This window comes from Pyrus communis, chromosome 1, assembly GCF_963583255.1.
Source record: "Pyrus communis chromosome 1, drPyrComm1.1, whole genome shotgun sequence".
Classification (NCBI taxonomy): Eukaryota; Viridiplantae; Streptophyta; class Magnoliopsida; order Rosales; family Rosaceae; genus Pyrus; species Pyrus communis.
In genome coordinates, this window is record NC_084803.1 from 39,813,495 (window position 1) to 39,829,922 (window position 16,428).

At 39.5% G+C, this 16,428-nt stretch overlaps 2 protein-coding genes and 1 pseudogene across 4 annotated transcripts; 2 read left to right on the forward strand and 1 right to left on the reverse strand.

Moving 5' to 3' along the window:
• The first annotated feature begins 765 nt into the window (after positions 1-765).
• Positions 766-3,248, forward strand: LOC137709527 (probable inactive poly [ADP-ribose] polymerase SRO3). Its single transcript, XM_068448616.1, has 4 exons — positions 766-1,929; positions 2,036-2,274; positions 2,367-2,476; positions 2,601-3,248. Exons 1-4 carry the CDS (start codon positions 1,022-1,024, stop codon positions 2,709-2,711), a joined length of 1,368 nt encoding a protein of 455 aa, XP_068304717.1. The 5' UTR covers positions 766-1,021; the 3' UTR covers positions 2,712-3,248.
• A 1,779-nt stretch (positions 3,249-5,027) lies between these two features.
• Positions 5,028-5,522, reverse strand: LOC137709538 (large ribosomal subunit protein cL38-like; annotated as a pseudogene).
• A 465-nt stretch (positions 5,523-5,987) lies between these two features.
• LOC137737803 (uncharacterized) lies at positions 5,988-10,422 on the forward strand. Of its 3 annotated transcripts, none has more exons than XM_068477374.1 (6): positions 5,988-7,846; positions 7,987-8,137; positions 8,223-8,370; positions 8,463-8,708; positions 8,995-9,285; positions 10,106-10,422. In XM_068477374.1, the coding sequence occupies exons 1-5, from the start codon at positions 6,130-6,132 to the stop codon at positions 9,271-9,273; spliced, it is 2,541 nt and encodes an 846-aa protein (XP_068333475.1). In that variant the 5' UTR covers positions 5,988-6,129; the 3' UTR covers positions 9,274-9,285; positions 10,106-10,422. The 3 variants fall into 3 exon arrangements, with proteins under 3 accessions (XP_068333475.1, XP_068333467.1, XP_068333483.1); XM_068477366.1 differs by having other exon boundaries at positions 8,995-9,280; positions 9,800-10,422; XM_068477382.1 differs by having other exon boundaries at positions 8,995-9,280.
• The last annotated feature ends 6,006 nt before the right edge of the window (positions 10,423-16,428 follow it).

The following is a 16,428-nucleotide window of genomic DNA, read 5'->3' on the forward strand; positions in this document are numbered from 1 at the left end:
TAAACAATTTTTTTATAAAAAAATATTCTTATAGAGTTTAAAATTCAATACAAGATGTTAACGTGATTTAATCGTAACTGTTTAAATAGGAAGAGTATGAAAGGAAGAGAGATTAAGAGGGGAAAATCCTACTCCATATTGCCCAGGGGCGAGGATCCTGTAAGTCTTATATGTATATTCTCATCTCTACCTAGCACGAGGACTTTTGAGAGCTCATTGGCTTCAGGTTCTATCGGAACTCCGAAGTTAAGCAAGTTCGTGCCAGAGCAATCCCAGGATGGTGACTCACTGGGGAGTTCTCGTTTGGGTTCCCAGAAACAAAACCTTGAGGACGTGATCGGGGCCTGAGGTCCTAGAAATAAAATCATGAGAGCGTAATCGGATCCCAAAGTGGACAATATCGTGCTATGATGGAGTTAAATTCGGAATGTGACGACTTGATTCTGCAAATTTGAATCAAATTATTGTTAACTTACGAGACTTAACGCATTTTTCCACTCTATTTTATGTAAGTAATATATTGTTTGTTCCCCAAAAAAAAAAGGCCCAATAATTTTGCGTTATCACGTGCCATTCACGTGTACGTGTAACCGTTTATAATTCATTTTCCCATTGAGGATGGGTTTCCTATTCTCAATGGGATTCCTACCGCGATAGGGATTTATTCCCCTCTGCCTTTTGCACCGTATAAAGCTCATCCAAACAACAAATATCCACATCATCAAAACCCATTCCAACGGTTCTCTCTCCTCCCGCCCTCTCTCTCTAAATAATTTTCTTTGGGCCGAAGGAAACAGATACGCCAGCCGCATAAACCACACGTGAATTACCGAGTTTACCCTTTCATAAACTCAAACTATTCGAACAAAAAGCACCGCCATAGAGGGGTGTTCTAGTAATTCAAACTCCATATTCCGCCCAATAAATCCTTACGCCGACCCAACATCCCCTGATTCTACGAGTTTCTTTGAGTTCTGTGAGGCCGTCGCATCAGCTCGAAGAGCTCCACACAGTAGAATCCATGGCCTCCAGCACAACCCCCACCCCCAAGAAAATTGTCCAATCTGTCACCGTTAGGGTACCTCAGGGGATGCTTTCGCCGTCGTCTTCTTCGGCGAGCTCTAAAAACTTCTGCAATCGGCCCTCCAATCGGATGTACTACCCCTCCAATTTCAAGCGGAGCGCCGCCCCGGCCCGTGTTATGTTCTTCCAGAACGATTCATGGAATGACTTGCCGACCCCGATCGTCGAATTTCTGCGTTCGGGTTTCGTGGAGCGGCAGGCGGTCGTCAGCGTTGAAATCGAGGGGTCAACGGTTTTGTTTGACTTTGTGCGGATGTTGCAGATTGATTTGGGGGCTGGGACTCAGAGATCGATCGCTTGGATTGACGTGAACGCCAAGCCCTTCTTCCCTAGGGCGTTTGTCAGCGAGGATTTGGTGGACGCGTCGGATAGTCCCAAGGTCCAAATCAACAAACGGATCAACATATCGGGTCGGGTATTGGGCAAGAGGCAGACGGAGGAACGGCCGATGGATGAGGACGAAGTGACGTCGTCAATAACGCCGCGGAGTTCGGAGTGGCCGAATGTGAGGTTGGTGGGAGAACCTGAGAGGGTTTATACTGTTTGCAGCAATTTGTTTCTCGCCGGGATGAAGAAGGTTGATCTCGCGGCTGCTGTGACGGCAATTCATCAGTGCGTTCGGGACGGGTCGTTGGATAAGGCTCGATTGGAGGTCTTTCAGAAGCAAATTGAGATCACCACGGCGGCTCGGGGCTCGGCCAATGTCATATACGCCTGGTGCGGAGTGTCGGGCAACGATGTGAAAGGCATTTTGACACATGGGTTTGGCGCACCCAGCAAGGTTTCTGGGCCGCAGTCACATGGCATTGGTCTTCATCTTTCGCATTTATCGGTGCCTTTTCTAAGGTACTTTCAATTGGTGTTTCATTTCCTTTTCCTGGCGGTTTAATTTAAGGGCTTTGAGTTTTTTGAATTGTTGATAATTTGAAGTTGTAATGGCTGAACTCTACAGTGCTGGGCAGTCGGAGCGGGATGATAATGGCGAAAAATATGCTATTTTGTGCCGGGTTATACTAGGCAATGTTGAAAAAATTGAGGCAGGTTCTAAACAATGTTACCCTTCTGGTGTGGAATTCGATAACGGTGCAGATGATCCTAAGAATCCCAAGTGGTATGTCATATGGTCTACCAACATGAATAGACATGTGCTTCCGGAGTGTGTTGTGAGTTACAAATCGAATTACGTGCCAGGTATGTTTCTTCTATGCTTTTTTGTTACATCTGTTTTATTTATGTTATACTTTTTCATTGATGATAACTGATTTTGTTTTGTGAATTATCAGCTCAATCGGTGCGAAGAGCATACCCTGTTGATATGTTAATTTCGAAGATTAAGAGCCATCTTCCTCCTTCTAAAGTTCAGGAACTTTCCTCTTTGGTATGCGAGTTGAAGGTGAGCAGTCTTCCTTTCACTTGTTCAGAATTGTGGTTCATAGTCTCTCTGTGCATTATAAAGTATATGAACAATTAAATGTAATCTAAGAATCAAATGTTTTCGGTATTTCTCAATGTTGCAGGGTGGAAAGCTGGCCAGGGATGATTTCGTCAAACAGTGTAGATCAGTTACTGGAGAGCAATTGATGGCATCTGCTCTTAACGACTTGCGTCTCCAGAAGCAACGTTCTTAGGTTTTGTTTTGCTAGGAGGCATATATAAATGTGTTGTCATGGTCTTTACAATTGATGGAACCATGTTTGACCGCTTCGTTAAAGTCCTACTAGGATAGGGTGAAATGCCCAACCATACAAAAGAGCGAAAACTATGTGTGAAAATGCCCAACCATATCATACATATAGCAAATATGCTTCCTGTTCAGTTTTTTCCAAAAAAAAGGCAGTGTTCGTTGTCTGTTAGTACTTGTGTTTTCTTGGCTTGTAATTCAACAAAGAGCGTTCCTACATCTTTTGTACTTAGTAGTTACCCCTTTTAGCTATGAAGCTGGCATTGAGGTTGAGACTGGTTTTTCTATATCCAAGGTTGTACGGAAATTTAAATGTTGTCAAGTATGACACTTGGTGGTCCTGTGTTTGTGAATGCTTGTACAGCTTATGCTCATGTGCGTGTATTTGTGTGGTGAGCCATGTCTACTGTTACAAAATTGCTGTAAAAGTTCTTTATGTTGATTCACAATTTGGAATGCCATCTTCTTATGATATTCTCTTTCATTGAAGAAGCTTGTGTTTTTTTGTGTGTGTGTGGGTGCCTCGTGAGCGTTTTAAATTCAACAAATGAGTATTAAGATTTTGGGAGAAGTTGTTCTATCACTAATTCAAAGAAGTAGATTATTAGGAGAGTCATCCCACTGATTTCTATGTTGACATCAGTTTCACATGGGTCTGTGTTTACAGCTTTGGTTGCTTCTATATTAGGACCATGTGTCTGGGTTTTAAGATTAAACGCATTGTATTGGAGTAAACTGAGACTTCAATTAGAGGTTCAGTTGCTCCTGTCAGATAAATAATTTGAAAAGATTATTCGAGTAACTCATCAAGCAGATCAGAAGATCAAATGTAGATTGTTCTTAAGGGAGGGTTTACGCGCTAGTTAAGATACACTGAAGTATTTTGTTTACATTAACTTGTATTGTTTGTGGTATGCGCCTGGATCTGTTATGACAGCTTATGTGGAAGTTTGCTTTTAAGCAGAAAGAGTGCATCAATCAGACTTCGGTTGCTTGACATGGATGGCTGAAGGTGTATTGTCATGTAAGTCAAGCCATCTAAAATGTATCGTTGCATACACTGACCTTCTAAAATGTCTCGTTCCCGTCACAGGTGTGCAGTGAAGTAGCAACTGATGTGGCAGGGTTTTGTGGATCAATAAATGCAGATTACATTCGTGGAACGCGAGGTGCAACTCCTCCAAATCTTCAACGTGAACTGTGAGTGTTTATTTTGATGATCGTTATCCAGCAATTCTGTTTATGGTTTATGGTTTGTGTTAATTGATAGTATATCAGGTGTGCTCTGTGATTTTATTATTTGATGTGTTGCTCATAAAGAAAGCAAGCTATTTTAAATCAGCAAGGGCCGAGGGGTGGTAGACAATTTTGTGAGAGTATATTTGTTCAGTAGGTTTCCATAAAGACTTTTTATTGTTAGTATTACAGTTGTGCAGAAACATGTGCTGTGCCACAGCTTTCAAGCTGCGCACACGTTTTAGAGCGGCTTACCGGTCCCAATCCCAATCACTTTGTCCATCTGGGTGAAACAGATTTCCCAGCTGGTGGTGGAAACCTGAGTTCAGAGTCTTCAGACCCCAATCCAGTCGACTTTGAATGTGCAGCCTAATTCCGAATGAAACTGTTATCATGTAAATGTTGTCTAAAGGCGGTAAGTGCTATAACAGGAGCGAAAAATGTGTGAGGATATCATTTCCTGAAAGATATGGGGATTTTGTTGAAGTCCTCAGTTATAAATTTTTTTTTTTCTGAGAAGGAACATGGAAAACAGAGCAAAAGGGTAACCAAGCCGCAGAGCCCAATCAGCCCAGACTCGCACCATAAACAAGCCAGGCCAGCATGAAGGATTATAAAATAAAGAATAAACTGCAGGAGGACCAAGCAATCTACAGAGAAGGAGCAATGCTGAAAAATCGAAACCCCGGCCAATTATTTTACGGCCAGGGAGAACATAAGTCCGACAATCCACAGGTGATAATCGGCTGCTCAACCCCAGTTTCATCCCAGTATGGTTTCTGTTGGTTGTTGAGGCCGTGACATATATCTGGTTCTGGAAAAACAAAGTCGCGTACCTCTTGGTGAGTTATGGAGTTGATCATTTTGAGAACCGCGGTGACCTGAGGGCTCAATTGTTTCTGTAGACATCATTTGGGTTCTGACAATTCTTAGTAATCTTAAACTTCCTCGTTCAAATGGAATATATTATGTTCTCCGCAAATCAAAAGGTTGAAGGAGTTCAATTACCAAGAAATTTCTCCGTAAATATTAGTTGAAATTAAAGAAGCAGCTTCAAATCTCCAGGTGTAAATTAGACAAAACATAACAACATGACTTAATTGGGGGTAAATAAGAAGCTCTACTGACTGAGACCGACTACTCGGCAGAGGAGGGCTCTTCCGGAGAAGATGCAGAAGCGGAAGCAGCTTCGTCGGCACTGGAGAGCAAGGTCCACTCTGCAGGGGAGCGTACACAGTGGGCTTGCGTTTAACGTCCCACGGCTGCGTTTTGCGTGGCCGAGTCTTCCGGTGGTGCGCAGTCGCCTTCTTCTCCATTACCATTGGGCTGAATCGGTCACTCCAAACGACGTCATCGAAGGGGGGGTTCTTCACGGCCACACCCACCAGCACCAAATGAGACCCCAACACAGCTGACACTGACATCTTCGCTTGCTCTTGCTTAGCTCCTCCTCTGTTGCTTCTTTTGGGGATAACGTTGAGGATACCACATTGTATAGTCCATGTACCCATTATTATTGGAGTAGGTTTTTCCCTCCTTCTCACGAGTCACGTCAATATTTTATTTTGAAATTTTTATTAAAAAAAAAAAAAAAAAAAAAAGACAAAAGAGAAAGTGTGACAAGAGGACACTGCAAAAAAGTGAGAGAGACTCATATTCCATTATTAGATAAGTGGATCCCACTCCTAAGGCACATCATCATATAACACAATTTTATAAAGCTTTGACACAATGACGATATTGATGTACGACTTTCATATTCAAGGACGATATTGATAAATTTTTCATTATATGCTATACTTACTATTCATTTGTACAATATACATACCATCTTCCTAATAAAAATAGGATCCGTCAACATGTGTGAGTCTCTTATCTATTAAAAATATAATACAAATGATGATATATTTAGATGAAAATAGAAGAACTGGGTCCAATTTACCAATATGAGCAACAAAAGTAATACTCTTTATCATTTTTTTGTACGGACATTTGTTAACGCGCGGTGGAAACTGTGTCCTCTGAATCCCCTTTATTTCTCAATTTACCAGAAATGGCCCAAGTTGACTGTTGAACTGACATAACATGTTCAGATAAATAATTAGGGTTTACAGTTGGAAGCTGGTACAATGGCGGCAAAATCAGCTCCGCCCCTTTTCCTTGAGGATTGGCTGAGGAGTGTGAGCGGCGGTGGCAGCAGCAGGAACACCTCCGCCGCCGTCTCCAGAAACTCATCCACCTCATCCGCAAGAGCCATAATTCAGGCGTGGGCCGAGCTCCGCGACTGCCTCCAACACCAATCGTTCCAATCCCGCCATCTCCAGTCCCTCAAAACCCTCGCCAACTCCCAGACTTCTCTCCACGTTGCCGAGCCCCAAGCCAAGCTTCTGCTCTCCATTCTCTCCTCTCCCGACCTCTCTCTTCCTCCTCAGTCCTATCCGCTCTTCCTCCGACTGCTTTATATTTGGGTCCGGAAATCCGCCCGGCCCAATTCGGGTCTCATTGATTCCGCTGTGGAAGTTCTCTCTAATCTCTTCTCTACCCAGTATGTATCAAACAAGAGTCCTGCCCTCTTTTCTGAAGGCGTTCTCCTTCTAGGTGCCTTCTCTTTTGCTCATTCGGCCTCCGAAAGCTCGAAAAAAGATTGCTTGGGGCTGCTTTGTAGGCTGTTGGCAGAGGACTACCAGGTACTTGGGTCATTTGGTGGATTGATTCCGGACGTGCTTGCCGGAATTGGGTATGCTCTATCTTCTTCTGTGAATGTTCATTTTGTTACTGTTTTGGTTTTCGTGTTGAGTGTTTGGGGTAAGGAAAGTGGGCCTCCTGGCAGTGTTTGTCATGGGTTGATGATTCTGCATTTGATGGAATGGGTAATGTCTGGTTTGAGCAGTTTTCGCTCTGTCGAAAAAGTTGATACCTTTTCCCGGGAGGTTTTAGAGACCGATAAAGCAAATTATGTTCCGTTTGCTGTTGTCATGGCTGCAGCTGGAGTACTGAGGGCGTTAAGTAGATCTATAGTGAGTGGTCTTGGGATGGACACTATTTCCAGATTGAGAAGGTCTGCAGAAGATCGGATAGAATCTGTAGCAAGAGAGTTAGTTTCAAGAACTATAGATTTTGCCAGCTCAGATAATGATCTCACAGATAATCTTCTGCTACAGTGTGTTTCGATAGCATTGGCTCGAACTGGTGCGGTCTCTGCTCGTGCCCCTTTGTTTATATGCCTTGCTTCTGCATTGTTGACTGAAATCTTTCCCTTGAGACGTTTATACATGAAGGTACTTAAACCAATGCATGACAGTTCAGCTGTACCAAGGATTAATGAGGTCAGGGAACACCTGGAAAGTCTTGCTTTTAAGGAAGCAGGGGCCATAACCGGTGTTTTCTGCAATCTCTATGTTTCAGTTGATGAACAGAGCCAACATATGGTGGAGAATCTTCTGTGGGATTACTGTCAACAGATTTACATGGAGCACAGACAGGTGGCTTTGGTTCTTCGTGGTAAAGAGGATGAAGTACTTGGAGATTTGGAGAAAATTGCTGAATCTGCTTTTCTTATGGTTGTACTTTTTGCATTGACCGTCACAAAGCACAAGTTGAATTCAAAATTCACTCAAGAAACTCAAATGGATACATTGAATTCAAAATTCACTCAAGAAACTCAAATGGATACATCAGTACGAATACTTATTTCGTTTTCTTGTCTCGAGTATTTCCGCCGCATTCGTTTGCCAGAATATATGGATACAATTCGAGGTATTGTTGTGAGTGTCCAGGAAAGTGATTCTGCTTGTGTATATTTTGTAAGATCCATGCCCACTTATGGTGACTTGACGAACGGCCCAGGTATGCTTTAGTTGCCGTCTTAGCACTAAATTTCATTTAACATTTGACTTTTCTGGAATGAGGTCTTAAATTTAGTTTTGTCACCCTCTCAATTTTGTTATGATACTTTGATTTGATAGATTTCTAATGTTGCTTATCAGACTTTTCTTTCCTGCGAAAGATGGAATACGTATGGACCAAGGATGAGGTTCAAACTGCACGCGTTCTGTTTTACCTACGGGTCATACCAACTTGCATTGCACGTTTGCCTAGCCCTGTAGTTGGTGATGTGGTTGCTCCAACTATGTTCTTGTATCCTGTGCCGAACAACTTGATCTTTCATGAACTTATATAGAATATTGTGAATAATTTAACTCCTTATTACAAATTTAATCAGATATATGGGTCACCCTAACGGAAAAATACCTCGAGCCTCACATTCTATGTTTTCTGCATTCATATCTTCGGGGAAGGATTCTGATCAGGATGAAAGAGAGTTATTAAAGGAGAAGCTTGTTTTCTACTACATGCAAAGATCACTACAGGTATGTTAAGCAGAAAGTGACTATATTGGTTAAACTTGCACTTCATTGATTAAAGGTACCAACAGCAAGATTTCACTGTAATATGAGGGCAGGAATATCCCAAGATTACCCCTTTTGAGGGAATGGCTTCTGGAGTTGCAGCCTTGGTTCGACATCTTCCTGCTGGAAGCCCAGCCATATTTTATTGTATACATTGTCTTGTCGAGAAAGCTAAAAGGCTTTGCATTGAAGACTTCGCTCACCAGGCTGATATGTGGAAGAACTGGCAAGGAGAGTCAGAGCCTGGCAAGAAAATCCTAGACTTGCTTTTACGGCTGATTTCCCTAGTTGATATACAGGTAAGCTAATATTTTGCTTCTTTTTCTTCATATGGTTGGTTTCCATCAGAAATTTTACCACGTTTTTTCTCTTTATTCTGTGTTCTGCACGTGGAATCTAGTTTCAAGCCCTAGTTTGTTTGCATAACACTTGATATAGAAGTAATTTAGTGACATCATTAAAATTTGAGAGTCAGTTCCAATTTACCACGAGCATCGGTGTTGATGTTTGAATAAAGGTGTTATGCCTTCTTTTCCCTCAACTTTGGTGTCTAAACTTACTGAACATTAAGATTTACTTATTCAGGTACTACCAGACTTGATGAAGCAGTTGGCACATCTAATAGCCCAACTACCAAAGGATGGCCAGAATATGATTCTAAATGAGTTATATTCACAGGTTGCAGAATCTGACGATGTTACTCGCAAGCCTACTTTAGTTTCTTGGCTGCAATCATTGTCTTACCTTTGTTTTCAAGAAACAAGTGGGAGTGCAGCATCCAGAAAGGTGGTAACTGAAGCAAAAATCACTTCCAAGCAGACTCCAGACCTATCACGTGAGACTAGCCTAAATGCACGATTATGAGATTGAGGTGCAGTAAGCAAGATTACTCACCCTCCTTATAAATGTTTTTTTTTATCTTTTTGATTTTGGTAGCGTGACTATATTGTGCATTCGGTTTCACTATGTCTGATTATGGAATAATGAAAAAACTATCATAATTAATTACTCATGAAACGCATGGGTTTTTTAGTATCTCAATAATGCAAATAATTAAATTTACCACTTGGTATAATTAATTAATCAAGAGACTATATAACTGTCATCTATAGTTCCTATATTCTCTTGTAATGTTGAAATCGATTCACGGGGCATTTCATGAAAAGAGAAAGTCTCACTTTTTTACTTTAATCAAAGCACACTGATCTCTGTTGCATAGATATTTGGATCCTCCTCCTGGAATTTCAGTTTGCCCTTGTAAGATTAGGTGTCCATCAAGCATTGTGTTCTTTCAGATGAGTGCTGACTGCATGACTTGTGAAGTTGCTACTTTGGTACCTTTAAAAGTTCAATTATCATCTGGGTTTGTTCAGACTGTTCATTCATGTAGAAGGACTGGGTTAGCCAATGGACTTCATACAGCAAATTAGCTGGCGAAGATAAACTCTTGAATTATGTTGGGTGATATAATGGCATTGTCGATTATCCGGAAATTGGTCATAGGGTATTTGATTCAAGGCACTTGGGGTGGTAGACTACCGTGCTGTGTGAGATTAGTTTGGTTTGGTTTGGTTGGGTTTGGTTTGGTTTGTGAGATTAGTTTGAATGCAATGGAAGCAATTGAGTTTTTCCCTTTCCGCAAAAAGTTGAAGTGTTATAGGTGTTGATCGACTAATAAATCTTATGCTGTTTGAAGTTTGTTCAGTGCGTTAGGGTTTTGGGCTGTGAATCAGGAAAACACAGGTGAACTTGAGGAGGCTGGCTTCGACTATTGATTTGTTTAAAGAAGACAATTGTGTTACAAGCTGCTCCTCGCCAACGTAACTAGGAAAACTTGTACATGTATGACCTTTTGCAGAGACGATCTTTCAATGATAACCTAATAAATGATTTGTCCAGATTTTGAGAAATATTGTTGAAGTTAATGTCCTATTTTGTTTGGAATTGTATAGGGAAATTAAAGTTGCACCGATTCTCTCCTAATAGGGGTAGCAGAAAATCAAAGTTCCCATGTAAACCACAACTGGACGTAACTAGTATAAATCTTGTGTGTTTTTAGTTTTCTTTATTTTGCTAAGTTTTAGTCTATTACCGAATACATCAAAGACCAGGATTCAGAGGGAGTCAGAATTATAACAATAAGTGCTTGAGGTTAGTTACTGGCACGCAAAAAATCGAAAATACTTATTGCCCGAACGATTTATTGTCTCGCATGTACTGTAGCCAGTCCCGAAATGATCAGGCGAAATTTGTAGGCCGAGGCCGAAGAAACAATAAAATTGGGCCTATATATCTTTTAGACAATAATTGGTTGGCCTAAAACAGAGAGATTTTTTTGTGTCTCAGCGACACCGTTTAATATACTAATTTTTATAATACCAATAGTTGAATATTTAAAAAGAAAAAAATTTCTTCACTTGTATTATGATACTTGATGTATTGAGCCGTGTTTAAGCACACAAGAAAAATTTCCTTAAAACGGGTGATGTATAATTTGCTGAACCACCAAATTTTCAAATCCTGCCTAACTAATTCCTTGTAGCGTAAGGCACAAAAGCACAGAAAGTAACGGCCATAAAAACAAAATCATATACGAAATGGTTAATGGTTCCATTTCTCTGGAGGATTTCTCGCAACATTATGGGCGTTTACAGATCATGCACTTGAGTTTGCAATCTTCCGCCATGCGTCGTTTTACCCGCAACAATCATTTATGGGCGTAGCATTCTCGACATATTCATCGCCGATTTGCAATAAGCCTGGACAAGTGCGAGAGGGTTTGGTGGCCTTTGCCCTAATACTACTTGTACTCGCTGCACTGCATGTCGTCGAACCCATTGCCCGTACTAAATCAGTTGGCTATAACAAGGATGAATATTGGAAGAAGTTGCTGCAGCACTTGCGTTTGGTTGCTCTGATTGTTGTGCTTTTCCTCTTGGGGTATCAGCAATCTAAAATCCATACCAACAACTGGCTTTGGGGGATTTAAACCGTCAAGGTTTTTTTTGGTCATTGTAATTGATTTTCTATTTGCATGGGATATTTGTTGTACAGATTCCTTGACATTATTGTAACTTGTAATTACGGTGACTGGAAAATGTTTCTCCATGTATAACATGCACTAGAGTAACAACCCATCCCTATTTTTACAATTTCATTAATTTTAAAAGTGTGAATTGACGAAAATGCACCTAGTGGTGAGATTGTTGACTTTCGTTGACCATCATTTTGTGACGTGTACGAGTTATTATTCTACCGTATTCTCGAAGTACTCGGCGGTGTGAATGCGTAGGCGCAAACGGAATCGAATTAGGAGTTACCTTTGATGGTATAATTCTCATTCTACCTTTATTGTACTTTACTTATGCTTTGATATCACGAGTGAAATGGGATCATTTCTGTTCACATACGCACTCTTGCATTTAGACACTTTTAGGTTTAAATTTACTCATATTTTTCACATCACTACACTTTATGGATTCGTCACCTTACTGGCACCTTACTGGTGTTGGCCAGCACAACTCGATTCGAAGTCTAGGTAGACATTCTGGGTCGGAGTGTATCACTAGTGTTTGAGATGCAAACATAACAGTTAATTGTATGAGTAATTTTTTTTTTTTTATCTAATTCTTGAATTTGGTTTGTCATCCCTCAATATTGTCTGTATAAGAAAAAGTACCGGTCTTTAGTTCTTTTTTTCAAAGGAAAACTAATGAAAATGGTTAAAAAACTTTCAGTTTTAACGATAAGGACAACATAAAGGGTAAAGTGAATAGTACCAAGATTGATTTTTAGTGTAAAAATGTGGTATTTTGTTAAAGTAAACAGTACCAGGAGTTTTTGTTAAATTTCCCTTTTTTCAATCGAGCGATTTGGTAGGATGCGCTAGCTTGAGATCTAAACGTGTGCATCTGGGTCTGTATTTTAGCATTTTATGAAAATTCTCTTAAGAGGAAATTGTAGCAATAATTTCTCAACTTTAAATCAATTAGAGCAATGATCTCTTAACTAAAAATCCATGACTATTGGTCCCTTAACTCATCAAAACATGCGACTATTGTTCTTTTCATCAACTCCGTTAGAACTTTGATCAAGATGAGTCACGTGCCATACACGTGAGGTTGAATCAAGGGGTTCATATGGAAAATCAAATGAGAAAAATTGTAACAATAGTCCCTTAACTTTAACTTTAACCTAATTGGAGAAATGATTTCTCAACTTTAACCCAATTGGAGAAATGGTCCCTCAACTTTAATCCAATTGGAGCAATGGTCCCTCAATTTTAGCCCAATTGGAGCAATAGTCATTCCAACATGACTCATTTTGATAGAATTATGAAGGAGTTGATGAAAATGATCATAGCTGCATGTTTTGATGAGTTTAGGGATCAGTGATCATTGATTTTAAGTTAAGGGACCATTACTCCAATTGGGTTAAAGTTGAGGGATCATTGCCATAATTTTCTCTTCTCCTAATGTTACATGCATTCCTTCTATACTTTCAGTTTCCAGGAATCCAAAGTCAAAAGCCATTTCCATGAATAAGAATTGGAATTGGAAATGCTTTAAAAAAAACTGAAAATACTTTTGATGAAAGTGTTTTTGGAACCAATTCTTAGTAAAAATACAAGTGAATATTGAAAAAGCACTTGATCAAGTGTTTTTTGAAAGAAGCATATGACTGATGCTTATTCCAAAATGAAAGAAGCACATGACTGATGTTTATTTCCAAAATATTTTTGAAACCCAACAACATTTTAAAGGCACTTCCAAATAAGCCCTAGTTACCGGCATGCAGTATTCTGTGGGAATAATTCTGCCTTTCATAGACGTTTTTTCAACTTCAATTATACAACAATTATGGGTCATCTACAAATAAATACATTGAAAAGGTTGACATGATCCTGGTAAGTCAACGGTTCCATTGAAAAGAAAAGCAATTAAGAGTAGGATATCACTCCGCCTCACACACCATAGCAGATACGGACGATGACAAAAACTCTTATCCTTTTAACTATGACCGAATTCAAGTGAAGAGCCATGAAACTTGAAGGAAGAATAAATTGTTCGAGGCATTGTTTAAAAACAATTTGATTGTTTGGTTGTAGCCTTGTTGGCAAGATTAGCGATCGAGGTAGGCAGTGGCAGGTCCTGGAGCCATTGACTGCTACGGAGGCCTCCAGCCCCTGAAAAGGGGAGTTGCAGATGCAAGCCTAAAACATTAGAAAAACATCAAAGCATTGTCTAGGATCCAATGTGAGTACTCTCCGCTAGCACTAGCTGACTGACCAGATCTGCTCTGTTTCCTTCCCCTTCTTGGGACAACCACCACTGTAGAAAGATCAGCTTAAGTTACAAATTATTAGCAAATTTTTCACAAAAAAGTAAACCAAAACAGAAAAACATAAATCATTATAACTACGTAGGCGAAGTTTTAACTAACTGTACAGTATACTACGCCATATGATTGAATATTACTCATAATCTATAATTACTTGCAACTGTTCTAATGAGCTTGCATGTCAGATGTTTATCCACTTCTTGATTGCTCTTGTATTTTCATGTGTAGTTCGCAAGCTCCTAAAGTAGTCACTCTACATTTACCAGTATTTGAAATTAGTCACTTTATATTGAAGTGACAATACTAGAACAGTTTGACAACAAGATTGAACTTATAGTGCCTAGAGAGGAAGAAAAGTAATCGCATAGCCATGGAGCAAAGCTGAGTGCTCAAGTAACAGGTTAACAATGTTTCATCTATGTGCGGACGCATGTGTGGATATTTGTACATACAAATGTTTGATGTTCGAGGTAAGCTTGGCAAACGAAGCTCACATTTCCATTTACTCACCAGATCATGACGCCAGTAAAGAGAAAGTAATTAATAGCTGGCTTGCAGAGAGAAGGAAGAAACCTAGCCAGCTATCTTTGCAGGTACAAGAAAACAGTTTTTGGGTCAGAGATGATGACGGTCATCTACTGGGAATAATACAATGAACTGGGATCATTCTTTTGGAAAGCACTGGTATCGGAGACACATAAATTACCAAATTAATCTACCGAGGATGATCCCCTCAAAGGGACTCCATTGAGATCATGACCAACATTTAGACATGGGAAAGACTTACAAATTAAGGGCACCACTATATATAATAAACTAAAGAATATGTTCTTGAGAAAATTATCAGATCCATATATGCGATAAGGAAACCCTAGCACAACAAATTTATGTAAAACTAATCCATCACCATAAAGTATAATTGCATTCACCTGTAACCTGGTCAATTGTACTACTAGGGCAAAGGAAGCTCGAAAAGTTTTCCAATTTCCATTTACTCACCAGATATTAAAGGCAACTAAATTAAAAGTTGGATTATTTCCATTGGCTATCAATCAGGGTAAGAAAAACATTGAATTGGGATTATTAAACATCGCTGATATAGGAGAATACCAAATGAGCTCAAAGGGAATTCAACAATCGAAGCCTGATCAAATTTGACGATAGGTTATTTGAAACATGGGAAGAGTATTTAAGAAGAGGTACCGAGATATACAATGGAAAATTAACTATAGAAAAGTTGAAAATTGGTTTTTTTTTTTTTTTAATTTTTTTCCGGTACATTTTAGTAGGCAATGGAAGATCGATGGATTTGCTAAATTCAGGAAATTAAAACACATCGTTTGTCCGCTTTTGCCAAAGAAATAGATTTGATGAATACGAAGGACTACCTGAGCAACCTTAGTGTCATACTCTTTTTTGCCCACATATACTATTCGATCGGCAAGAATTCTATAAAACAAACTCAAATCTAATTGTTAAAGTAGAAATAGAATGAAAATATGTCTAATAAACAAGGAAAATGAAACCCTAAAGCACAACTCTATACATTGTTGGTGGAAAAATGATCAAAGGATAATTGTTGTTTATTGAAATGTATATACCTCTAGTAGATCATCAATTAAATAATAAGTCCAACTCTCTCCAGTCTTTTAAGATCATCATCTTCTTCTTCTTGGCCTGCAGACATAGCCTCGTAAACCAAAACCATTCCCTCTATATATTGAACCGAAAATCAAATAAGAAATAAGATATGGTGGCCAGATTTAGACACACAGAAACTGAGGAGTGTTTACCGCAGTTTATTAGAATAAGTGAACGGCGGTCTACTATTGGCTTCAATACATTCTAAAAGGTGTGTTATCCACAAATGCCTTTTTACTTCTCACACATCCTTGTTAATTTATGTCATTTGATATTTTTTTAATTCATTTGATCTAAAAGCTGCAAATTAAGAGGGTGTGCGAAAAGTAAAAAAAAGTGTGTGAGTATCGCATCCCTTTTTGTATGAGGGTTTGATGGGTCAGTCTTATCCAGGGGCAAATTTGATGAAGTGCCCCTCTCAATTTTTTGGGTTTAAACAATACACTTAGTTTTAAGTAATTTGTCAAAACTAGCTTCAAATATCTATTTTTTATTCATTTTTCGTGAAACAGACGAGTTCAACAAAAGCTAAACAACATCAACATATCTCCAGTGCAACTCTATCAGTCGATCCTCATCCAACATAGCCACCAAGGAAAAAACGTGTATGAATTTAGTGAGACAACACCTTTTTAGATAATTTAAAGAGTCATTTTTCCTTAAAATGATAAAGGGCCAATTAACCTCCCTCCTCCTACTCGTCTTATAAATATGATCTCTCGGCCCTATTTATGATTTTACTCTTTGTTTGACCTAGTACAATATGGACCAAAAGACACAACTAAAGAGCACTAAAGAGTGGGGATATTATGCACGCTAAGCACACAATGGTATGGGTCAGTGAAGTGCTGACAAAATGCCTCATAAAAAACATGGGAGAAAGGTTTTGGCATTGTGTGCCTTGTTGTTGGGATGCAACGAGAATAGTCATGCATCCCCAGTGAGCTAACTTTCTAGCTTCGCCCTTGGTAAAGACATGAAGACATGAACAACATAGTATTGAAAGAGTGAAATTGTGAAGTACCCAATGTACATAAG

Bases quoted from the DNA above. Each gene is read 5' to 3' on its own strand.
- LOC137709527 (XM_068448616.1), top strand. From the start codon at position 1,022: ATGGCCTCCAGCACAACCCCCACCCCCAAGAAAATTGTCCAATCTGTC. The intron at 1,930-2,035 runs GTACTTTCAATT...TGAACTCTACAG, and splicing joins TTATCGGTGCCTTTTCTAAG to TGCTGGGCAGTCGGAGCGGG. The intron at 2,275-2,366 runs GTATGTTTCTTC...GTGAATTATCAG, and splicing joins CAAATCGAATTACGTGCCAG to CTCAATCGGTGCGAAGAGCA.
- LOC137737803 (XM_068477374.1), top strand. From the start codon at position 6,130: ATGGCGGCAAAATCAGCTCCGCCCCTTTTCCTTGAGGATTGGCTGAGG. The intron at 8,371-8,462 runs GTATGTTAAGCA...ATATGAGGGCAG, and splicing joins ACATGCAAAGATCACTACAG to GAATATCCCAAGATTACCCC. The intron at 8,709-8,994 runs GTAAGCTAATAT...TTACTTATTCAG, and splicing joins TTTCCCTAGTTGATATACAG to GTACTACCAGACTTGATGAA.